This window comes from Ammospiza nelsoni, chromosome 11 (genome assembly GCF_027579445.1).
Source record: "Ammospiza nelsoni isolate bAmmNel1 chromosome 11, bAmmNel1.pri, whole genome shotgun sequence".
In the NCBI taxonomy this organism is placed as follows: domain Eukaryota; kingdom Metazoa; phylum Chordata; class Aves; order Passeriformes; family Passerellidae; genus Ammospiza; species Ammospiza nelsoni.
The window spans coordinates 21,582,675-21,607,313 of NC_080643.1; the positions used below are offsets into that span (position 1 = coordinate 21,582,675).

Genomic DNA, 24,639 nt, shown 5'->3' on the forward strand with positions numbered 1-24,639 from the left:
ATTTCTCTCCTACAAGACCTTCTAGAAATACTTTGGTTACAATTGTTTAAGAGATCTGAAAAAAAATACTGTCTGCTGTCTATAACAGATCTCAAGATCTGTGAATCTCTCCATTATTACTGTTGGTCTCACTTCAAAATTTCTGAAAGGAAAAGCAGTTTCACAGGTGCAGTCAATATTTATTTTCTGCAAAATGAAATCAAATATCATTAATGTAAACATATGTAATACATAAATATTAATCCATTAAACCTTTGAGGATCATGGCACTGAACTTTATGGCAGTCGTGTCACTTGACAATAATGTTTCTTGCCAATAACAGAGGTTTCCACATCAATAAACACATCTGAAAATAGGAGAACCCTTGACAACATAAAAGAACAGTACCTGAAACAAAATGCTACAGAGAATGGTTACATGGAGCCGTTCTTTAAAACTATGTAGACTGAACAACTGCCACTAAAACTCCCTCTAAAAAAATAAAATTATTTGTTAATAACTTCTGTTAGGTAGATCATGCCAGGTAGCACAAAATACAGTAGCTGGAATATGCAAAATAATTCGGTAGGCCCATCTAATGCTTCAGCAGAGCTGTGTAGAAATCAAGGAGGATTCTCTGTTCCTTCTTTAATCCTTTTCCTTTTTTCTTCCAGGGCTTGTTTAAACACAGTTTTCAAGGTATTGTAAACATATGGCCCATTCTCAGAATCGAAGCTTGTCTAATAAAAGAGAGAAGTTTCAGTTCAGTTGTTAAAGAGATGCCATACAGCAAAATGCAAAGTAGATGCACAACATTAAAAAAAAAAAAAGCTTTGAGATTTATCAAAGAAAATATTTGTTTTTGATGGAGTGCTTAATGCCAAGTGTTTTCGGTTTTATGCTAACTAGACATTAAAATAAAACAGAAGAAAGAGAAATGTGGTGATTGTTTTAACAGGCAGGTTTACAAGAGATGAAGAAACAGCACAGTGAACATTCTGTTCAAGCTCAGATTTCATTGACTGAATCTGAGAAGAAATCTGAGCTGAGCAATAGCTTCACCTGTCACTGTTACTCAATGAGCCCAAAGCAGAAATTAGTTACTCACAACCTGTGGTACAGGTCTGGAACAGAACTGACTTGCAGTGTAATTTCAGAAAGTGATTTAATCTGATGGAAAGAATTCACATGGTACAGAATCTACCAAAGCCTTTGGGAAACTACTCTAGGTGATTAGTCAGTGTCACCCTGTAAAATTCTCTTTTCCCTAATTTGAAGATGTCCATGAACTGGCAGTGGTCCAGAAAGAGAAAAACGAGACTCCAGGATTAAGGTTGTAGTGATGGAATTTAATTTTTTAGAGAATATTTCCAACCCTTTATGTATGTGAGTATTATAAAATGTAAACTCTGAAATAAATAAGGTACACTGAAGCATGAAGGAATTACTGTAGCCTTTCTCATAGAGGCCTCCCTCTGTTGATTGCTTCACCCTTCATGATTTAAACCAAGTAAATACAATATCCTGGATAGTTATTTGGGATTACTTGCCTTGGTGAAAGCTTTAATAGCACGAGCAAGTAAGGCCTCCTCCACATCAGCTGGCAGCACTTGCAGTTTCGCCACACAGTGTAAAATACAAAGGATGGTCTGACACTGCTCCTGGTGGGGAAAAGGAACAGCATCTCATCAGAAGAAATATTTCCATAAAAAGCAGTTTAGCACTCAGATTTTGTTAACTGCTGTGTAAATACCAGGTTGTGCCTTCTTGTGCTGAAACTTCATGTGCAGGAGCCCAAATTTTCCACCAGCCCAAAGAGCCGCGGCATAATTATTTCAGTCACGATAGGAAAACTCTCCTGAGTGCTACAACTACTCTGGTAATTCCTCCTTATTTCTGGGAATTTCAAGATTCCCTCCATGAACAGCAGCCTTCCTTGTGAATTGGCATAGGAAGGGTGAGATTTGATCTTTTCAGCCCAAAATGCTGTGCATGTTCAGGGCTTTTTCCCCATCTTGTACCTCTCTCTGTCCTTCCCAGTGTCCGTCACCACTGGAAGCTGGCAGAGACACTGAGCAGTGCTAGCAAGGAGGAAGAAAAGGAAGAACAATCTTTGGGGTTGTTCCTTCCCAACCCTTTTCCAGCTTAATTAAGGGGCTGGAGCATTTGTCACACAAGCAATCTGCTCTAGGTAACTCTGTTTTGAGCAAGACGCTTGGACTAGAAAATATCTAGAGATACCCAGACAATTCACAGAGTTTGATGCAGAATGAATTCTCATTCTGATTTTGAAAGAGAATTAAGTGGCTTTTTTAAAGTGCAACCCTTGCCCAAAGTGAAGGAATGAACTGTCAGATTGAATATGTACCTTTCCCAGCAAGTGGAGTGCATCCTGGGATTCTGTGCATTGTTTTGCCAACATGTCAATGTCATCTTTGGATATAATAGGTTCTTTCAGCTGCTCTATCCATGACCACATCAAGCTGGAGAGGATAAAAGGATCTCTCTCGGTGCAGATTTTATCCCAAGCTCCATCTTGAGAATTCAGTTCTTTCTTAAAACAAAAAAAAATATACAAACAAACAAAACAAAACTGAAAATGTATTATCTATATACCTTTGCCAAATTCTCTTTGATTGTTGCAGTATTTGGCTCTTATGTTCCAACAATAAAAGTGTTTTCAAAAAAATTTGTATTTTTTTCCAGAGTATCAACATTAATCAACAGTAATACAAGTGATTCTTTAAAACAGAAGGATGAAAGCAGCAGTGCAGCTGAGAACCTCCCAATACTCCACTGGAATACATAAACCAGCTTTGCATTACAACTTCAAAGCAAATGTTGCTAAGAAGATCTGGGTTTGACATTAAGCAGTTAGGTTTCCACTAAATTCTTTTTATTTTACTCACAAATCCTCTGATTAGTTCTAAGAAAACACTGATGAAAACCAACTCAAACCTTTAAAGCCTGTGCTATTTCTGTGCCACCAGCAGCCACATTACAGCCAGAGGTAATGGCATCAATTTCCCCCAGTTAGGAAAGTGAACACAACCAGAACCTCCACCCTCCTGCTATAGACCAGAATGTGTAGGTGTATCTTGCCAGCCTGTGAAAGACCTGAACCCAGGCCTCATATAAATTGCTATCCTAATGTGCCATTTCAAAGCTCCATTGGCATGTTTGCCATTCCAGGAACTTACTGAGGTGAAATATGCAGAGCCCGTAGCATGGGTTTGAGTTAAAAATTACCTGCCACATTTCTACCTTCTGCTTCACTTCATCCTCTCCCAGAAATTCATTTATATCTGCAAGTGCTTTGGCTGCCAAAACTCTTCGGGCTTCCAAACTTAATTCTGACTGCAGAACAATGTGTGGAATTGTCTCTGACAACTCTCTGCTACTCTCACTTTCATATCCAGTGGAAAAGTTCACTTTGGAAGAGGAAGAAGAAGAGTCAGAGTCCTCAGAGAGATAGAATCTCCTGCCATACATATTGGTCTTGTGGTCCTTCCTGTGAGCAGTCTCACTGGCAAAGCTGTGCCTTTGCATCCCAGGTTCCTTGGGATTGTGCATGGACGCCAGGCCTGAGGAAAAGGTCCTGCTGCGTTGGACTTCTTTGGTAGAGCTCCTTCTGTGACAGGAGCCGTCCCTTCGTCCATGCAAATCAAATTTCCCTTGGCTCCAGAACGTGCACGTGTTACGCACTAATGCTTCTTTGTTTAACTCCATCTGTGGCTTTGTTTCACCTGTGGCAGAACATTCCTCTTCACTGTTCTGCTTGGGTTTGTTCTTCAATAAGATCTGCGCAGGCACTGTCCAGGCAGTGTCATCCTGTTCCAAAAGAAACTCGGTTCTCCTTAGGTCTGACTCACTGTAGCTCAGACGCCTTCTCATATGAGTAAGAGGCTGAAGGCATCCGACATGCCTTCTCCTGCAGTAGGCATCACACTCGTGTCCCAGGGAGACGTGTGAGTCCTGGCTGTCGAGAGCAGAGCAGTGGGCGTAGGACGAGTCCGACGTGTCGCTGTCGTGCCTGGCCAGCTCCCGCTCGAGCTCCGTGGCTGCCAGCTGGGACACGGTGCTCTCAATCTCAGCTGAGAGGTCTGGGATGTCCAGCAGCTCTGCCTCTACCACCTGTCTGTTCTCAGCCAGGTCCAGCAGCAGCTTGCACACCAGGTGGACGAGCTTTGGCACGTGCTTGAGGTGCCTGCTCTCGTAGCCGTGGAGCAGGTGCCTCTGGCGGGTCAGGTACTGGGCCAGGGTGACGGCGGGCGCCCTGGGCTCGCAGCACGCGAAGACGTTGCGCAGGGGGACCAGGAACTGCGAGAACTCCCTGACACACAGCAGCTGCCCCCGCGTCTGGATGGAGTTGGGCCTTTTGGCTCTGACAAACAGAATCGCTTGGTCAGCACTCATTCTGGTGGCAAAAACTAGGTAGCAAGCTATTAGAACACCTGGAAAATACAAAGACAGGATTAGTGAAGGAACTTTCAGACTCAAACACTCAGTGGAAATACGGGATAGAAATTAATATAGGTGAAGACAGAGCGTCCTCTATTATGTGATGCTGTTACTGAAACGTAATTTCCTGTGAAGAAGCACGAGACAGTGAAGCGCTGCTCACTGCACTGCAGTGGGAGCTCCCCACAGCCTCTCCAGGAGTTCCACTATTCACAAACATGGGAGTAATGGAGGCTTCTAAGGGAAGGGCACAACCAGAAAGGACTTGAAAGGGGCAAATGAAATTTTAGGTGCTCCACCAAATCTACCCAATCCAACAGTGAGTGGCAGTTTGTGAACATGTTATAAATACTGGACAAAGAAAGTGTACCAGGGGAATCTTTCTGCTCCAGAAGCAGGAATGTAATGGAACTATTATACAGATTAAAAACTTCTCTATCTTACAGGTCTTTGGTTTTAATATACTAAAACTGATCTTCTCTAGCCATTGAGGACATTTGGACACAGTAGTTTAGCACTTTTAACCGTTTTATAGAGGTTCATCTTGCAATGACACAGAATCCAGCCCAGTTATTACTGGTTTATAAGCAGAGAGGGTTGGAGTTTCTAGAGGAACCCTGGTGCTGCTCCTGCACAGGGCACATACCTGTCCTCCCCAGTCCTGCATGGCAGTGAACAGCCACCCTGCCCTCCTGCAGGGCGAAAGACATCACCTTGACCATGTCAAGGATAGTTGTGAGAGATGCCACGCCATAATCCTTCCATCCAAAATTATAGAAATAAACTGAAATAAAAACAGAGACAGTGATTTTCTGCCACACCAAATGTGAAAGGTGTAGTACCATTTGCAGAGGAGAGATTACTAATAAGAAATTATAGTACTAAAATTGCATAATGGAGCTTAAAATCTGACTGCATCTTGTTTGCAAGAGATTATTTTCCCATTTCAGTGTATGCTTGCTATTGAAACTTGATAGATACACGAAGCTAGCAAAGATTTGTCAAACTCAAGTTCAGCTAGAATGTAAAAGAGGTAACAAAACAGTGATTCATGCAAAATTGCTCAGCTATATATAGAAAGAGGGCAATTTTTCTTTTCAGAAATAAAAGCACTTCTTCAGTCAGCAGCTGCTTTTTACAGAGAGGCACTTTCTTCTCACCATAACACGAAAATACAAAGATATGGTCAGCAGCAGTGTCCTCACATGAAATAACCTTTTATAGTCTAGGTAAGAAGACATGAGTGTACCAGAATTTGTGAATACAGAAGAAAAAGCGAACTGTTGTCCTTCCTTTAGAAACACCTGAACACAAACCCTCCATCTCTCTCTATATAATACACAATCTTCAATAATGTGTTATTTGCTCTTCATTGTATTTGCCAGGTTTCACATTTTGTGCAATGTTTCCTACATAGCTGCGTTTAATTCACAGGAATTCAAGTAAAAATATCCTTAAATGTCAAAGTCAATAATTAATGAGGAACAACAGCAGGAGGGCACTTACTGCCAGCCTCCATAAAGGCTTCAGGACGGTAGGTGAAGCCACTCTCCTGCTCCAGGGGGTTCCCACAGCTCGCGTGCTCCCCAGGACGCTGAAGGTTAATTATGGTTTTTATGCCACATCTTAAGGAAGGAATAGATGAGTCAAAGTATTACAGGCAGCCAAAACCTCATTGTCCCTTATTTTCTGAAACACATATTTATTCTTAGTGGATAATAAATCTTTACCTGTAGAGCGTTAAAATGAAAGGATCTTTATCAACAATCCAAATCTATGTTGAAAGAGAAAATGGATCAGGAATTACACCAGTAATATTCACAATAAATAATGACTAAACTTGTTACCTTTCAAACTGCTCAATAATGTTGTACTTTTCAATTACTTCTGTTGAGGGTCGAGCCATAGCCAGGATGTTATCTGTTATCCTGAGAAATTAGAAAAGTAAATAAATAATAATGTTATCATTAATAATTTCCTGGGTACGAGTCTTCCAAAATAAGAATATCATTATATTCAAGAAACAGAGAAATACCTTGGTGATTAATTGGAAATTACTTTTAAAAATTCTACTATGCCACAGTGTTAATGATAAATCCTATTAAACTGATACAGATGGAACATTATCAAAAGACAATTACTGGAACTGCTTAGATGCCAGGACGTAAGTAAGAATTCCTTTGAATAGAAATCTTTCTATTCCTTTGAATAGAAATATGGACCCAGATCTCTGTTTATTTCTTTAAGGTTTGTAAATGCTGCTTAAGCATTTGCTGTTAGAAAAAAAACCCAGTAAGAATGTCAAGATATATTTCATGTGACTTTTGCTGCACATGAATGTCCTTCTGAACACATGCCCACATTATTTCATCTGCAGGAAATGCTTTTACTTTTCAATTGTATTATTAACATATTTAATTCATTTGCATCCTAATCCTGAGCAGCCCAGAACAGCTTTTTAATAATTCATGACACACAGGTATTTATTCTTTTGGATCTGACCCAAACCCACTGTAAGTCACCAGGAATCTTTCACTGTCTTTCCTGGGCTGTGTCCAGCAGCCAGCAGGTCAGGTTCTAATTGCAGATCAAACTCCCGTTCCGTGTGCCACCCGGCAGCTGGTTTTCCAGCAGCCCGGCGGTTTTGCCGCTCACCAGGAGGAGTAGAGCCCCTTGATGGCCTGCTGGTGCTCGGGCCAGCGCGCGGGGTTCTCGTACTTGCAGGCGCGGCCGCCGCAGGCCATGGAGCACTGCATGTGCCCGGGGATGACGTGGCGCAGCCGCTCCCCCACCTTCGTGTACTTGGCCGTGGGGCGCCTCGAGCTCCCTGCGACACACAGAGCCACGTTAGCCAGGAGCCCGCTGAGAAACACCCCTTCGGCCTTATGACAGAGCCACAAACACCAGAAAATATGCAACGTGTACTTCAGGCTCGTTGTTCAAGGAAGGATTCTGAGGGGAAAAAATCGCTTGCATTACTGCCAGGTATTTAGTCTGATGAAGTTAGAGGTTAGTGACATCCTTTGCAGCTGAAAAAAGTCACGGTCCTCTTTAACCTGAAATCAATATAGTTAACCGTGTCCTCAGAGTATGCATGAATGTGAGCTTCTGTTTTACCTGTTATTTATAACTGGGCTCTTAGAGTAAAAAGCATGTATTAACACCTGAATAAGGAATCAGTGAACAAAACAGAATATACAAAATACAAGAAGAAAATTAAACCCCACTATTTTATCCACACATAAAAAGTACAGTTAACAGAACAAAACTATAGTAATACCGAGAAAATACCCAGAACTGCCAACAGTCTCAATGAAAAGTACTTTACTTTTTTTTTCAGGAAAAGTGGCGTCTAGCTCCTCGGGGCTGAGCGACGACAGAGCCACCATGACCCGCTGCGTGGACGAGGAGAGCAGCTCCACCACGGAGCTGCGGCGCCGCTGGCTGAGGCGGAGAAGGGGATCGGAGGAGGAATGCCTCCGCCCCTGGAAGAAATGGCTAAAGATGCTGACGGCCGAGCGCCGGCGGGGAGAGGGCTGCATGGCTGCGCGGCCGCAGCTCCGCCCGGCGCCGCTGCCCGGGGCGCTCTGAGCGCAGGGGAAGTTGCTGAGCGCTGAAGTTGCGGGAGCGGAGCGGAGCGGAGCATCCCCGAGCGCGCTCGGCAGCTGGTCCCCGGGCTGAGCTGTCGCCATGGTAACGGAGGATGCAGGCGCTGCTGCCAGCCAGCCCCGGGCTGCTCCTTTCCACAGGGATTGCGTCTGCTCGGGACAAACTGTTCCACCGCTTGATGAAAATAGTTGCTTGTCAAGTAGGTAATTTTCAAAACGCGCTGGGAACAACCAAAATGTTTGTAACGAACAATGGGAGTATTTAGTTCCTGCTCAATAACAGGCATTCAGAACTCGCTAAGACACAAAATACTCCATTCAACAGAACAATGAAAATGTAGCTGGAGGCTCTGCCTCCTGAGAGATCTGTAAGGAAGCACATTATACTCCCCCACCTCCTGGTTCTTCATTCCACAGCCACCTCTCCTCCTCCACTTCGCTGCTCCAAAATGCATCATTAGCTGTGTAATGACTGGGATTAGTGTGTTCCTGCTGAACTGCTTTCGTACATGATGAATTGTAGACTGTTTGCCTGGACCATTCACATCTAACAAAACACAATTTGTTATCCAAAACAAAGGGCTGGGTTTTTTTCCAGGGCACAGCTTTTTTATGAAGCAAAGCTGTTAACCCTGCAGCCTGACAGAAAGCAGATCAGGAGGAGGAGAAGGTGTGTCAGCTGAGTGCTTCAGGCTTCTGAAGGTAGGTATGAGGTGGCAAATTGCCTCCCACTTTGCTTCCAGTGTGCTGAGCAGGAATGAGGTGGCCAGAAAGATTGCAGCACTTGAAAAAGCTACTGTGCACAGAAGGGATTATAGTGATGTAAAAAGCCTCTGTCATCCCAATGTCTGTGCATCAGACTGCACAGAAAGGGGAAGGCTGGGGAAATCAAGAAAATTCACTTGAACTTTGTCAATAAACAAATTAATCCTGCTGTATTTTCCTAAAACACATTTGTGTTTCTTCTTGTTCCACAAAACCAGTAACCTGTACAGAGGAATTTGCATAAGAGGAAGTTCCCTTTTGGGACAAATTAATCAGGTAAAAATGTGCTCCTTCCAGGCACTGACCAGGAACTGAAGGCCTGAACTTTGACTGCTGCTCCCCAGCTCTTACAGAGACGTGGCAATGTTTGCTGTGGGTACCAGGCCTGAAATATCAGCAGTGATGTCGTGTGAGGAAAGGAAAATGTTCAAAACCTTGACTCGTCATTCATCAGTGGAACTGGTATCAGCAGGTGAGGAAACATGGAAATATACTTTTAGTTTGGGGGTTGCATGGAAGAGAAAGGACATGAAAAAGGCTATTTCAAGTGCTACCTGTATCCAAGGAATGTGAAACATATTTTCTAATTCACTATATTCCTTTCTTGTATGTAATTATTTTTCTCTTTCTCTTCTCAGAAACTTTTCAGTATATATCAAATGATAGTGGAGATAGAAGTGAGGAAAATTAAATGCTACACATCATTATTTTCCTACTGAATCTAGCAGATTTGCAAACAAACACTCACACAAAATGGTAAGAAAGAATTGCATCTGTACAAGTTCAAAAAATTAGAAAGGTGAGTTTTGCTGAAGGCAGGTTTGTATTTTCAGAGAGCTAGGCAGTTCTCAACACAAAAATGACATCGTTTCTTCCATTAAGAGACCTGACAAAATGAAAATTACAGAAAAGGTTGACACATTATCACCATGATACACTGATGAAATAATGCAGTTTGGTTTTGTTAGAGACATTTTACATTTATAAACATGGATAATATTTCTGGGGTTTTTTAAATTTTGTGGGTATTTTTTCCAGAATTGTTCTAAGCATTTATTATGAATGGCACATCAGAGCCAAACTCTTACCTGAACTCATATTTGCCAGATACACACTGCTCTCTATCAGCGAAGAGTATGGTTGCTCATTTTGCAGCAAAACTCCTGCAGCCATTGCAGTACCTGTGGAAACAATGGAATAATCACTGAAAATCAAAGAAGCTCAAAATGGGCAGAATAAAGGCACATGCTCCTGGTGAGGCTATGGAGTCGTTGAAGATTTGGGCAGTCAGGCATGGGCTGGTATTTGACACACAGATTGTCCACAATGCACGGCCCCCTCACTGCTCTCTTGGGCTTTGGAATCACATCTGCCATGGTTCTCCTCCAACAAAAAAACTGAACCCACCACTCTCTCCAGGCAGAAACAGATTTTTTTCTCTAGTGTTATTTCTAATACAAGGTAAGTCCTGCTTTGAAAACCTTCTATCTGACAGAAAGATAAAGCAAGCTGTAGATATGAACACAGTCATCAGTCTGTGATGTTTAAATAAACCCTTTGCATGGCTCTTGAATGGAAATTCTTACTCAGTATAAGATCACCCTTCTGTTTCTCTTATCTCTATAGGAAAACAGCTGCAAGCATAACAAAAAAGAGCAATTTTTATACCAAACTAAGCACATCTCTGCTGCATCATTAGCTACAGAAACTTTGCCAAATAGACAAACCTCGGGTTCCCAAGTCTGCAAAACCTGTATTAGGATTCAGCATAAATAGGGTTTTAAAAGATAGATTTGCTAAAAAAATATATGTAAGAATAGAAGAGTCCTGCGGGGATTAGGTGATACACCAGGCCTGTGTGGTGCTAACTGCTTGCTGTTCATTGTCCAGCTTTTATCTCTAATTCTGCAAAATAATTTTTGCAGCAAATATTTAAATAAAATTTATTCATGCAGGTATTACATTATTTACTACATACTTGAATAAATTATTTTTCCAACAATGCTAATGGACTTTATTCCACAAAGCCAGCCAGTGCAGGTCTGTTCTTTTCAAGATGCTTAATGGTGGGAACGGATCACAGATTCACATTAAGAACCCTTTCACAGAGCTGCACCAGTCCTCTCGAAGGGATGAGAATTACATTTGTCAGTGAAAGACAAAAAGCCTTCTGAAACTTCAGAGATGCTCAGAAAGACATCTTTAATGTAAGTATTTTAAAAAGAATATGAATCAAGAATATGAATCAAGAACACTCTTTAATAAAGATTAAAAGAGTATCTGGAGCATTTTCTACTCAGCTACTTGACCATCTGACTGTATTCTGAAAAGTCAGTCCTTTCATAAACTGCCTTCATATAATTGCATTCTATTTGGAGAAGTTCCAGAACCTCTATTTTTTTTCAATGGATTTTGAAATCAGTAAGTGATGGCTTCCATTATCAGAGGAAACTTTGAACCTAAAGAAAGTACTTCATTTTATCCCCAGAATTTCTTTTTTAGAGTTAATAACGCTGAATTAACAAAAAAAATTGGTTTCTATTTCTCAGCAAATTCTCTTCAAAATTCTTAACAGCTTGTCCAGATAACATTTGAAAAAGATATCATACTGGCAGCAAAATCACCACCATGATGATTATTTAGTTCTCCTATTTCCTTATATTCAAATGATTAAAAAAAAAAAAGAGATTAAATATCAAGGATATTTCTATCTAAAATGATTTCCTTTTTTTTTTTTTTTTTTTTTACTGAGGAATCAAGCTGATAAGAACTCTTAACTGGAAAGGGACGTGACGGAGGTTAATGCAGAAGAGAATATACCTAGAGTATGAAAAAATACTAGCAAGCTTCTTCTAAGTGGCAGAGGTGAGGTTTTTGTTTCTTTGTTGTCTAACCAATTTTATTTCATTTATACACCAAATCTCTAATTCCTGTGCTGCCCAACTGACCTCAATATTTTTTCTGTGCCTTTCAGTTTGCAAAACTTGACTGACAGCGCAGTGTGATCAATGGGAGCAATTCCCTTATATTTACTTCGGGAAAAAAAGTTAGCAATATTGTGACAAATGACTTTGCTGAGTTACACCGCACTCCCTCAGACACGTGTAAGGTGGTAATTTGGGACAGGTCAGGGCTGATGTTCCTACAGACGGGCATTGTGTTCCTGCAGCAATAAAAAGGATGCTAGAAGTAAAGTGCTTAGGTTAAAGCAGCAGCTCTCTCCTGCTTTGCCTCTGTACCAGATATTCTTGGTTTTTAAAGACGCTCTTCAGCATTTTGCTCATCTCGTGAACGCTCGGTAGCTGCCGAAGGCACAGCCTGGAGCACTATTGCAGGTCGCGGTGCCATGAGCTGCCTGAGGATGTGAGTCACGTACCTTGGGGCAATCACGGTATCGCCTTAACCAGCTCTGCTGCTCGATCTGTGCCGTGCGTCCCTATTGCCATGACAGCAAAGAGGCCGCCCCTTAATCCCGGCTCCCTGCAGGAGTGAGAGGAGCGGCATCTCCTGCGGGGCAGCTCACCTCTGCTGCGGCACAGGCAGCGGTGCCATGCAGCGAGCGGGAACAGCCCGGCTCTGACACCGAACCCCGGGAAACGTGCCGGTGCTGCCGGCTGGCAGAGGGCAAGGGCAGCACCACGCTGCCCCAGGGATCTCCTGGAATCCTCATGCCAGTCACTCTGGGTATTTCGAGAGGTCCCCTCCAGGTGTGGGTTTGATGCGTGCTTTGATGTTTGTCTGCAGTTTTGAGTTCCTTTTCTTCCCCCCACTATTGAACAGAACAATTTCTACCAGAAGGGATTTTTGTCTCCTGTTGCACTGGATTCACACGTTGCATTTGGAAACGCGACAGCTGTCGTGCCCCACTCGCTGTGCACACTTGCAGGGCTGCATTTCCTGCAGGGGATGCAGTGTGGGCACCTGGTGGATGAGGTTGCTCCCAGCACCCACTTTATCAGCAGTGAAGCCCCCTGCCCAGGCCCTTTCCTCTGCAATGCAGGCCCTGCTCTTTGGAAGGGCACGGGGGAGCAGCAGGACAGCTGGGACATGGGGGTGCCAGCTCCTTCCACTCCTTCCTCTCAGGAGCTGGCTGCAGGAGGCACCCTGCAAACCAGCACTGGGGTTTGCAAATCAACAACTCTGCCTTGTCACAAAACATTTCTTTGTGGCGTTTCAGGATCTGAAAAGCAGTGGCTTCCAGTGGCTGGGCTGAATTTTTGCTCCAGACTGGAATGAGAGGAGCAATGTCCATAACTGCAGCAGCCAGAAAACAATTATACAGTCAAAAGTGAGGAGACAAGAAGATGCTGGTCTCACTCTATCTTGGCAGTGAGGATGGTTATTTAATAAATGCAATTGCTACCTTTCCCTTCAGAACACATTTCAAACAGAGAGAAGAGCTTGCATTCCCAGCTGGAAGGATTCCAGTTAGGGCAGTGTAGCTGCCAGCATGGCCAGTAATCCCATTGTGAGGCTCCCCACAGTGCCCTGTGCACCTATCCACGAATACTGAGGGCCCAAATCTTTAATCCCTATGGCTTTGGCAAACAAGGATGTCACAGCAGACCACACACTTAAAAAGATTACCTGTATGTATTAACATAAAAAATATAGTAAGTTTTCCATTTCAAATATCAATATATGGGAAAAAATTATTTTAAACCTCAAATATATTCACACAACAGAGGCAATGCTGATGCTTAGGCCTGTCACATGAAATTCTGAGATTATTTTACTGTTTTATTGTCTTCTAAAGTGAATGTGTTCTCTCCCTGTTGCAGTCATATGTAAGTAACTACCTAGCAGATAAATTTTTAAAGAAACAAAGTGAGCTCACTGCAGGTAGGGGCAAGGGTAGCTTAGTACCTAAGCACTTGGCTGACACCTTTCAAATTTCCTGTGGCCTAATTCTGCAAGCACTTGAGAAGCTTTGCTTTGAGAGCAGTCCCACAGAAGTAAATGGAATGTCTAAATATAAGATCACACGGGATACAGTTTCACTGCCAAAATGCAAAACCCTGTAAACAGCACTAATGGAGATGTTTCAGGCAGATGACTAAAGATAACTTCAATGATTAAGACTAAGTAAAAATAGGATAGTGTAGTGAGGACTGGGTATATTTAGTGAAGTGGTTAAGAGCTACTAAATTATAACCTTGTCTCTTAATTCAGGCTTTGAATCTGATGCTTTAAGATTGGCAGATCATGAGAATTTCTAGCAAAAAATCTTCTAAATTGGCTGAGAGGTGGTTAGTCACTAGTACAGGAAGCACTGGTAAATGAAAATGCATTTTAAATTACCACAGACTATCTAATTTTAACATTGCCAGGAATAACAAAACATTTATAAATGTTTGTGAAAAAATTATGATAACTGAGGGTTTTGCTAAACTTGATTATTATGATTAATGAAACAAGATGCAGAGGTTGTTGTTCTAATGCCTTACCAGTGAAAAAGGTCACTGGGAACAGATATTTCACGAATGCTTAAGCTACAATTTACCCATGGTTTGGAAGGCAGTTTTAGCACTGAGCACACATCTTTCAGCAGGCACACACCTCAATTCCCAAGGTGCTTTAAAAAGCCTCACTTATTTGAAATTTAAATGTTTGCTACCTGTACGAAAACACCAAAATACTGGAAAAGCAAATAAACACACGGATAAAGGGCAGAGAGAAGACTAGGTAAAAATGTAAACAAATTTTCATCTAGTTTAGTTATACACAACTCACACAGCAGGATGATACTACAGCTGCTGTGAAACTCCACTGGAACCACAACCAGAACAGATTTGTTATTTCTACATGTCTCTTACCCTCTTTGGGAAAAAATATTCCCCACCTGTCTTAGTAAAAGATGGATGTCATTTAATTATCAAGTTTGATATTTACAAAGGACTCTAACCTCTTTCATGTGCAAAAGAGACAAGAGAATATAATTCATTAAAAGATTATGTAGGTGCTGGTTTGGTGATTCAGCCTTTGCTTTTCATAGATTTTTGACATAAATAGCAAGAAACTGCAAGCTAAACCGATGGACAAGTCTCTCCATTGACTTGAGCCATGTTATTTAAATCACCTCTTTCTGTGGCAGTGCCAACCTAAGAGTTAACAGAAGGTATTTGAAACTACCTTGCACAGACTGGCAGGCAGTAATTACTCGAGAGACTCACCAAGGAGATGGCATAAAGTGAATAGATTAACTGTTCTACAAACAAAAGTGCTGCCTCTGAGAGCCTTGATCATGAACATCATGTTTACCATGAGCCTCTCAGACTCATAACACTGACTACATGCAGAATGAAATAGTCAGTAATTGTCAGCATTCTGACAGCACTCGAGTGCAAGTTCAAAAATTATCTCTGTGAGTTAGAGGATTTTTATATCTAATACAGTCAAAATCATAGTAAATTTACAGAAATTTAAATAGTTTCAGTAATTTCAGTGTAACACCTTACCTGTTACCCTGCAAAAAGAATGAGTGAGTGCTGATCCCTTCATAGCTGCAGTATCAGCCACAAGAAACAGGTGCAGGGCAGTCACGTTTTACAGAGAAGCTGAATGAATTCCCCTGGTGTTTCCTGTGGCTAATCGGATCGGGGATGGTAATCTGGGAGGAGCCAGCAACGATCTTTTCTTAACCTAAACGGTGCGGGGAGTGCCTCGGGGACTATGCAGATAATCGTCCCTAAAGTGCTTTCTGAGTCTGCCCGGCCTTTGAAGGGATTGAGGCAAACAGGCCGCACTGCCTGATGTTCTAATAACTGACTCTCCCAGCTCTGCTCCTCCTGTGCACCTCATTCCCTACCAGCAACAACCAAACAGGTATTTATCTGTGTGTCTACATGCACAACACAGAGCCGCAGAGAGAGTTTTGAGAAGTGAGATTAATTACAGTAAAACTGATACATTGATTTTGAAATGTCATGAGAAGAGAATTAGAAATGTTCCATTGTTATCTGGGCCTATCACTGTTATCTGCATAAAACATTTCTTCTTACCCAGTAAAAACACAGAATGTCACTGAAGTATTTTTAGCAAGCATAAATTAACTGCATTAAAAGTAAGGTCTCAAAACCATAACAAAAACACTAGATAAACAATGTATAGGATACAGTATCTTATTCTATCTTAAAAATAGATCTTATCTCAAAATCAATTTCAAGCACTAAGTAGTAGCTGATGAAGAAAAGGGCTTTAATCTATTCCCATCACTTCCCTGCATGTCTTGTTAAAAAATCCCTTCCATTAATGAAGCTAGGGATTAATTTTAAAAACCTCCCAATTATTTAGAATCAAAGTATCCTTAAAATTAAAATCCAATGTGATCTGACTGTTCTGTGATTCTAAGCTTTTTGGGGAAAAAAAAATAAATGGGACTTCAAAATATTTGTCCACAATTTGGGAAAATCCACCAAGGTACCTTGGCTACTTAAAAACCTGAACAGATTGTAGAGCCTAAACCCCTCTTTTGCACACCTTTCTTGTGCTGGTGGAAGTTTCAGCCACAAAGGGGCCAAGCAGCCACAGCTTCCCCAGCCTGCAGCTGCAACTGGGGGGTTCAGAATCTCCAAAAATGAACTCATGTGGCTTCCCAGAAACTTTGCCAAATAGACAAACCTTGGGTTCCCAAGTCTGCAAAACCTGTATTAGGATTCAGCACAAATAGGGTTTTAAAAGACAGATTTGCTAAAAAATATATATAAGAATAGAAGAGTCCTGCGGGGATTAGGTGATACACCAGGCCTGTGTGGTGCTAACTGCTTGCTGTTCATTGTCCAGCTTTTATCTCTAATTCTGCAAAATAATTTTTGCAGCAAATATTTAAATAAAATTTATTCATTCAGATATTACATAATCTACCACATACTTGAATAAATTATTTTTCCAACAATGCTAATGGACTTTATTCCACAAAGCCAGCCAGTGCAGGTCTGTTCTTTTCAAGATGCTTAATGGTGGGAACGGATCACAGATTCACATTAAGAACCCTTTCACAGAGCTGCACCAGTCCTCTCGAAGGGATGAGAATTACATTTGTCAGTGAAAGACAAAAAGCCTTCTGAAACTTCAGAGATGCTCAGAAAGGCATCTCTAATGTAGGTATTTTAAAAAGAATATGAATCAAGAATATGAATCAAGAACACTCTTTAATAAAGATTAAAAGAGTATCTGGAGCATTTTCTACTCAGCTACTTGACCATCTGACTGTATTCTGAAAAGTCAGTCCTTTAATAATATATATATTGCATTCTATTTGGAGAAGTTCCAGAACCTTTATTTTTTTTCAATGGATTTTGAAATCAGTAAGTGATGGCTTCCAGTGTGCAGTGCCACTGGTGTGGCAGTGCCACTGCTGCAGCAGCCCTGCCCTGCCCAGGCACACTGACACACTCACTGGTGTGCAGGGCCAGGCACACTGACACACTCACTGGTGTGCAGGCCAGGCACACTGACACACTCACTGGTGTGCAATGCCAGGCACACTGACACACTCACTGGTGTGCAGGCCAGGCACACTGACACACTTACTGGTGTGCAGCAGCCCTGCCCAGGCACACTGACACACTCACTGGTGTGCAGGCCAGACACACTGACACACTCACTGGTGTGCAATGCCAGGCACACTGACACACTCACTGGTGTGCAGCAGCCCTGCCCAGGCACACTGACACACTCACTGGTGTGCAGCAGCCCTGCCCTGCCCAGGCACACTCAGGTGTGGGTGAGAGCAGAACAGTGAATTCTCCCTGGGAATGACAGCCCTTCAGCAGGAATGTGTATTGGAAATGTGGGGTGGAAAGACTCAGAGGTCAGCCTGAATGGAATATAAATTGTAGAGTGAAATAAATCTGCTCTCTGCATTTGGGCTGTGGCTTGAGGGTTGCCCTTGGTTACCAGTCTGGGTCAATTCACAGAGCAGGAACAGCCCCATGGCAGCACTCCTTGGTTTCACATTGTTCACTCACTACAGAAGTGGCTCTAGAAATCTGATTCTGTGAATTATGAGTGAAGGGATACGTGTATTTTCCAAGTGTCAGTACACTAAAATGTGTTAACAAATGGAGCATCTGGCAAAACATTTTGTAGGAGGAGCTGGAGGAAGCTGGCATCATTTTAGTTGACTAAAGAACAAAGAGCAGCTTCAGATCACTAATAAATATTAATTAAATTCTTAATATAAGCATACTCTCTGGGGGAACTTCTGAATGTTCACATTTGAGAAGCTGACATAGCTAAGTTTTATTTCCATGTGGGTAATATAACACTATTTACCTATTTGATTCCAGAGGGGGTTAATCCTTGGAGGGTTTGGATTCCTGGTGCAACAGCCTCTGCTTCCCTGTACCCACTTGTGGGTGTCTGACTTTTGCTGGCTACTCCTTTATCTGTTCCTACATTTGTACTGCTCACTATTAATGACTTTGTTCAGCTGAAGAACTAATTTTTTCTAGTGCTCTGCAGAGTTTGGCTAATTCCAGGCACCAGTGCCAAACGTGTTTGCTCAAACAGGACTTGCCACCATGTCTGAGCCAAAACAAGGCCTTGTGCTAACTGAGAGTGACTTTTTGGGAGAATTAACCTACAGGGTGGAATAATTTGCCATTTCCAAGGAAAGAATACACAGAGTAGGTGGGATGCTAATGACTAAACTAGCAATCTTCATGTCTCTAGGCTTGACATTTTCCTGTTTCAACAAAATGAACAATCCCAAGCCCTCTGGAAAATTCTGCTGAACTATGATTGCCATTTAAAGCATTTTAAGTAAGGAGAACAGGATCACTGGGCTTCTGGCAGCTTCTCTTGCACTGCAGGAGATGCCTCATGCCTACTTCACAGCAGATGTAGCAAATCCACCTGTCCTGTGACCTTAGGGACAGTTTATCAGATTAGGCAGGCAGAAAAGTGCCTGAACTGCCTCATCAGAATGTCTGACCACTGCCTACATGCACTGTTTCCAGTGGTACATAGAAAGAATCAAAACATCACATTATCCTAAAACTTAAAGCTGACTAAAACCTGAGATTAATTTTCATTTAATACAGACTCTGTGTTCGGATTCCTAGCTGGCTTTGGGCATTTCCAGCTTCTCTTTTTGCTCTTTGCTCTTCTCATAGTTTGGATCACAAAAATCAATTAATGTTGCTTTATTTTCAGCCTGTATTGAAACTCTGTATTGAAACAGGGGAAGCTTTAACTTGGTGTAACTTTCCAACTGTATACATGTTATTGAAGAATTTCTACTTTTAGATATTTTACATATATATATATATATATATATATATATATCAATATATATAGACACATATAATTTTTTCTGTCCATTAAGCATAATGCTGTACCACCACAAATCAATCACAAAAGCAGACTCAAAGCCTTTGGCAGACCTCAGCTTTACCAGCAGTGTTACAAGTGTGGGATAAATGTACACATTTAGCTGCTTAATGAGATTCCAGAGCAGCAGCCCACCTGTGATCCCTGTCCTCTTTCACCATCTCTACTTCTGGACAGTCTCTCTTTTCCTGTTGGTTCCACTGTTACCTAAAATTGCCAGTAAAGGACAAAATGTAGTGAAATGTTAGGTAAAGGCAGCAGTGTAATATGAAAATTTCAATTCAAAAGACAGTTCCAAAACTGAAGAGTTGTATCAGGTGTTCATTCAATGGACTTACAATGCAAAAGATGACTACACACCTAGGAAAACAGTGTAGAACCACTTAAACTAGATCTAGCTAGAAAAAGGAAAGCTCTGATTTATGAGACAACTATCTCCTCCATGTCAGATTTCCCAGCTCCTAGACAATTCATTAAAAAATAAAATAGTCATTATGGTGTCCAAATGGTATAAGTGGATTTCCAAAGAAGTGAAATAATGAAACATGTGGAAGAAACGCTTTTCAGTCAGTTTATGTGTCAAGCCAAGCAGGTACACCACGGGAGAGGACTGCATTGCTCATTGTACCTGAGGTGACACCCCCACAGCAGCTGGCCCTGCACAGTATCCCTCTCTCACTTCATCTTGCCCTAGACATGCAGGTACTCCCTGTGTCTCACACAAACTACTGATGGAAACAAGAGATGGAAAAATCACAGAATCCTAGACTGGTTTGGGCTGGAGGGACCTTGAAGCCCATCCAGTGCCACCCCTGCCATGGCAGGGACACCCTCCACTGTCCCAGGCTGCTCCAAGCCCTGTCCAACCTGGCCTTGGGCACTGCCAGGGATCCAGGGGCAGCCACCACCTGAATCACAACCTGAAAATGCTTTCAAGCAATACAAAAGTGCAAACACATTTATTTTGTACACATGATATTGGGATTAATTCCTCCACAGATGTGAAGCTGCGTGTTGCTCAGTGGTGTGAAGAACTCCCAAAACCAAGTCAATGAGAAAAGCAAAAGCAAGGGATCTATGCAAAGAGAAAACACTGAAGCCTAGATTATTAACAAATCAGGTAACCATTAATATTTTTGTTATTCCACTGAAGAGTGCAGTGACAGTCCGGAACCCAAAGCAGTAATAGCTACATCTAAAAGGTACTGCTGAGTGTGTGGAGTAACCTATGTATTGAGGTCCCTCAAGCGGGACTGACTGAGCTGCGTTTTTCAGGGTGACTGATGATTAGAGGTAAGGTACAACCACTAAAACATGCAGACACTGCTGAGAAGGGGAAGATCAGTTTCCATTGCGCTACCCCGCTGTCCTTCATGGACCTCTCTCCCCCCGACAGCTGCGGGTCTTTGCTAAAGTAAACCTACACAGACCATTCCTTTAACTGGAAGCATTTTGAGGTTGTGATTCAGGGGGTGGCAGCCCCATCCCTGGAAGTATTCAAGGCCAGGTTGAACGGGGCTTGGAGCACCCCGGGCCAGTGGACCCCAGACCAGCCTGGGCTGCTGTGCTTCGGTTCTGTGACTATTCAGCAGCGGGTGGCAGAGGGGCTGTGTCACCGCACATCCCCCGGGGCACCACGGGGCCGTTCTCGGCCCGGGGACAGCGGGAGGAGCCCAGAGAGCCGTACGGGGTCGCGGCGGGGGCTCAGTCCTTAACGGCGGGGCCAGGCCGAGCAGCGAGCGCGGGGCTGCCCCACAGCCCGGGGTGCCCGGCGGGGCTGGGCGCTGTGAGGGGCGCGGGGCGCTGTGAGGGGCCCCGGGTGCCGTGAGGAAGGTGCGCGGCGCTGCGAGGGGCCCCGGGTGCTGTGAGGGAGGGGCGCTGTGACGAAGGTGCGCGGCGCTGTGAGGAAGGTGTGCGGGGCGCTGTGAGGAAGGTGCGCGGCGCTGTGAGGGGCCCCGGCTGCTGTGAAGAAGGTGGGCTCTGAGGGAGGGGCGCGGCGCTGTGAGGGAAGGACGCTTTGAGGAAGGTGCGCGGCGCTGTGAGGGGCGCGGGCGGGGCGGGGCGGGGGCGCGGACCCACCTCACCTGCAGGGCCGCTCGCGCCGCTCCGCCGGCACCGCCCCGCGACGTGCGCATGCGCAGGGAGGGACCGGGGACCGGGGAGGCAGGAGCGGGAATGGCGGGGTCGGGATCGGGAATAGCAGTGTCGGGAATAGCAATGTCGGGAATAGCAATGTCGGAACTAGCAGTGTAGGGATCGGGAATAGCACTGTCGGGAACAGCGAGGTCGTGATTGGGAAACAACGGGATCGGGAATAGCGGGATCGAGGAGCAGCGGGAGCCGGAAAGGCGGGGCCGGGGAGGAGCGGGATCTGCAAAGGCGGGATGGCATGGGGGGAACGCGCATGCGCGACCGGGAAAGGCGGGAGCAGGGGAAGCCAGCGGGGTGCGGGGGAGGAGTGGGAGCGGATTCGGGGAAGGCGGGAGCGAGATCGGGAAAAGAGAGCGGCGGGTGAGGGTCTGGTGCGGGTGTGTGGGTGGCTGGGTGTGTGTGGTGTATGGGTGTGCGTGGGTGTGTGTGTGTGTGTGTGTGTGTGTGTGTGTGTGTGTGTGTATGTATATTTCACGCTGTTTTACTGACACGGTTTAATGTTTAATCGTGAGCCATTGGCTTTTAGTGGTAAAAGGTCGGGAGCTTAATTGAAAGTGTCCCAATGATTGTGTTTTCCAGGTGAATGGTGTCTGCAGGTGGAGGTATGGTCGCACTGACACTCCAAAGGTTTCAGCTTCATCCCCCTGCCCCATCCACATCCCATCAAGCATTTTATCGAGGGGATGCCACACAGACATAGGTCAGGGCTTTGAGAGGCTTGGCTGAAGATTTTTGATAGGCATGAAAGGCATTTAGGTCTTGGACACAGAGCAGAATAGGTTTGTAATGGTTTATTTTAATACTGGAGTTGAATATACAGTCGCTGATTAAAGGAGGAGTGAGAGCCATAAACCTCTGCACACGTCAGTGAGCTGGGCTGGAACATCTGTCCGAGGGTCAGCAGGGTGTTCTTGGAGTGAGTGCCTGCTACCACGCTTGGGAAGTCTGAATTGTGGTTTTCAAGGTCCTCACAGACTTTAGGCACTGCTCTTTGTCTGCCTCGTTAGCCACATTAGTACATTAGCACCTAAAATAAGTGTCCCTAGTATATAAATTATTTAAACACTACCGAGGTTTACATACTTTTAATTGACTTTTTTTAAGGTAAAAACAGTTTTGGGAACTTTGTAGAAATGTTGGAAAGAATTCTGTCTCTCCTTCTGCTAAGCTGAAGGAGTTGTCAGCGAGGAGACACAGGGCTTTTTTCTTAAAATGTGTCAGTCCCATCAGTGCTGAAGTGTCTTAAATATGTCTTGATTTTTGGCAGCATAACGTATTCCTACAATAATATTGATTTATAAACTAAAAAAATAAAAAAGGTTGTGTGACTCTTCCTTCTGTCTTCCTCTAAAAGATTTGAATGGGGTTTCTCTGTACCTATGAGAAAATGTTATTAAAATTCACAAGTTTCATTTTTTAAATGAACTGCAGGGCACACATGAAGTGTTTGGTCCCACAGAGTGAGATTTGTGCCTTTGCCATCAATTATCATTCTCATGTGTTTAGGGTTTGGCTGGCTTGGGCTTGGAAGGCTGAGCACGGCTGTGATCACGCCATGTGATCTCTTCCCAAAATTTGTGTTTATCATTACATAATTACATGAATAAACAATCTTTTGCATGCTTCACAAAGAATTTGTAAAATTCATAGAAGAAAGCACAAAGCTCTCTTTGTTTTGTTGTAAAGATGCAACCACAAAGGCATGAAAATAAATGCTTGCTTTGCTCTTTCTTGTCTGAAATAGGGAAAAAGTTGAGGTTTTCACCACAGCGTGTCCTTGGTGCAGCTGCACAGTTGTGCTTGTGCCGTGCTGCAGAGGGGGCAAGGCTGCTTCTGTCACAAGCTGAGCAGGGACAACCCCTCAGGACCATGGCACAGAGAAATCCGCACTCCTGGAATGCTCTGAAATGTTGTCTTTTGAATTTTATGGGTTTTTTACTCCAGAGACTGGAGAAAACTCGGTGAGGCTGACCATGAGGGGCAAGCTCCCAGACAGAGACAGGAAAAGGATCTTTCCTCGGTAGGAAAAACTCCAGAGGTGCAAAGGGGAAAGGGAGACTTTGTGCTTTGCTTTCCCAGAGGTGTGACCGGGGGTCAGTGATGATGCTGGCAGCACGATGAGCCTCTCTGATGCTGCGGGGCCGAGCTGGAGCCTGGCACTGAAAGAACAGCCCCAGGAAAACTGAGCTCCCAGCCCAGGGCTGCCCAGAGCTTTCCTGGCCGCCTGGAGCTGATTTCACATCGGCCCGTGCCGCCCTGTGGCAAAGGCGCACGGTGCACAGCTCCTCTCGCAGCTCCCAAACGCCTCCTGCCCCTGCTGCCCTCTCCCTGTGTCCTGCTGGGGCCAGGGGCAGGGTAGCTTTCACCTGCGAGGTTCCTGAGCTTCCTCTCAGCAGCTCCTTGGAAATCCCACGGGCTCGGCGTGGTGCTGTTCTGCCCTGTGGTATTATTCCAGCACACAGTGTGCTCTGCAGCCAGCTTTTCTGAGCATTCCCCAATTCCAGCCATGCAGGTGACTGAAGAATAACTGTGTGGGGATAGTCCATAAAGTGGGCTATGAAACCTTTAACCTTTTGCCTTCATTTTTTCATCCAGTTGCTCAGGGTGCTTTCTTCCCTTGCTTGAGCACCAGGTTTCGCAGCCTTCCAGTGCTTTAAGGGAGAGAGGGAATTTTTATCTGGGTAGATAGTGACAGGACAGGGGATACAGACTTTAAACTATCAGAGGCAGATTTAGGCCAGATATAAAGAAATTCTTCCCTGTGAGGGTGGGCAGGCCCTGGCACAGGGTGCCCAGAGCAGCTGTGGCTGCCCCTGGATCCCTGGCAGTGCCCAAGGCCAGGCTGGAGAGGGCTTGGACCCACCTAGGATAGTGGAAGATGTCCCTGCCCATGGCAGGGGTGGAAGTGGATGGGCTTTAAATGTCCCTTCCAACCCAAACCATTCTGTGATTCCATAATTCTGTGATTTGAACACTTTATTCCACTTTTTGTTTCTTTGTATCCCAGGGGATAGCAGTGTTCTTTTCTAGCATAAACACAGCCTTTACAGAGATGATTCAGGTTTTCTCTGTGAGCCTTTCACTTGCACTGTTTATGCAGGCACATCGTGTGTTGTACAATGTCTCTCTTGTTTGCCACGAGCATCAGCGTGGTGGGAAGGCAACAAAAGACTCAGAGGCACACTCAGCAGATGTAAGGAAACAATGCCAGCAGCAGGAGAAAATAGCTGGAGAGGCTGCTCCTGGGGCTGGGCACGTCCTCAGTGGGATGTGACAGTGCTGTGGTGAGTGTGGAGAGCACCCCAAGTGGAAGCAGGTTTGTTTGCAGAGTCACTGGAA

General features: G+C 44.0%; 1 protein-coding gene across 1 annotated transcript; it reads right to left on the minus strand.

The window, feature by feature from the left end:
* Window positions 1-158: 158 nt before the first annotated feature.
* PTPDC1 (protein tyrosine phosphatase domain containing 1) lies at window positions 159-19,358 on the minus strand. Its single transcript, XM_059480172.1, has 10 exons — window positions 19,285-19,358; window positions 9,903-9,995; window positions 7,097-7,268; window positions 6,289-6,369; window positions 5,948-6,066; window positions 5,088-5,225; window positions 3,230-4,434; window positions 2,349-2,534; window positions 1,531-1,641; window positions 159-720 (listed from the first exon to the last, which is right to left on the minus strand). The coding sequence occupies exons 2-10, from the start codon at window positions 9,985-9,987 to the stop codon at window positions 604-606; spliced, it is 2,214 nt and encodes a 737-aa protein (XP_059336155.1). The 5' UTR covers window positions 9,988-9,995; window positions 19,285-19,358; the 3' UTR covers window positions 159-603.
* Window positions 19,359-24,639: the final 5,281 nt, after the last annotated feature.

Coding starts and splice junctions, on each gene's coding strand:
- PTPDC1 (XM_059480172.1), bottom strand. CDS start 9,987: ATGGCTGCAGGAGTTTTGCTGCAAAATGAGCAACCATACTCTTCGCTG. Junction 7,269..9,902: donor TCTGGCAAATATGAGTTCAG/GTAAGAGTTTGG, acceptor TGTGTGTCGCAG/GGAGCTCGAGGCGCCCCACG. Junction 2,535..3,229: donor AGAAGGTAGAAATGTGGCAG/GTAATTTTTAAC, acceptor TTTTGTTTTAAG/AAAGAACTGAATTCTCAAGA.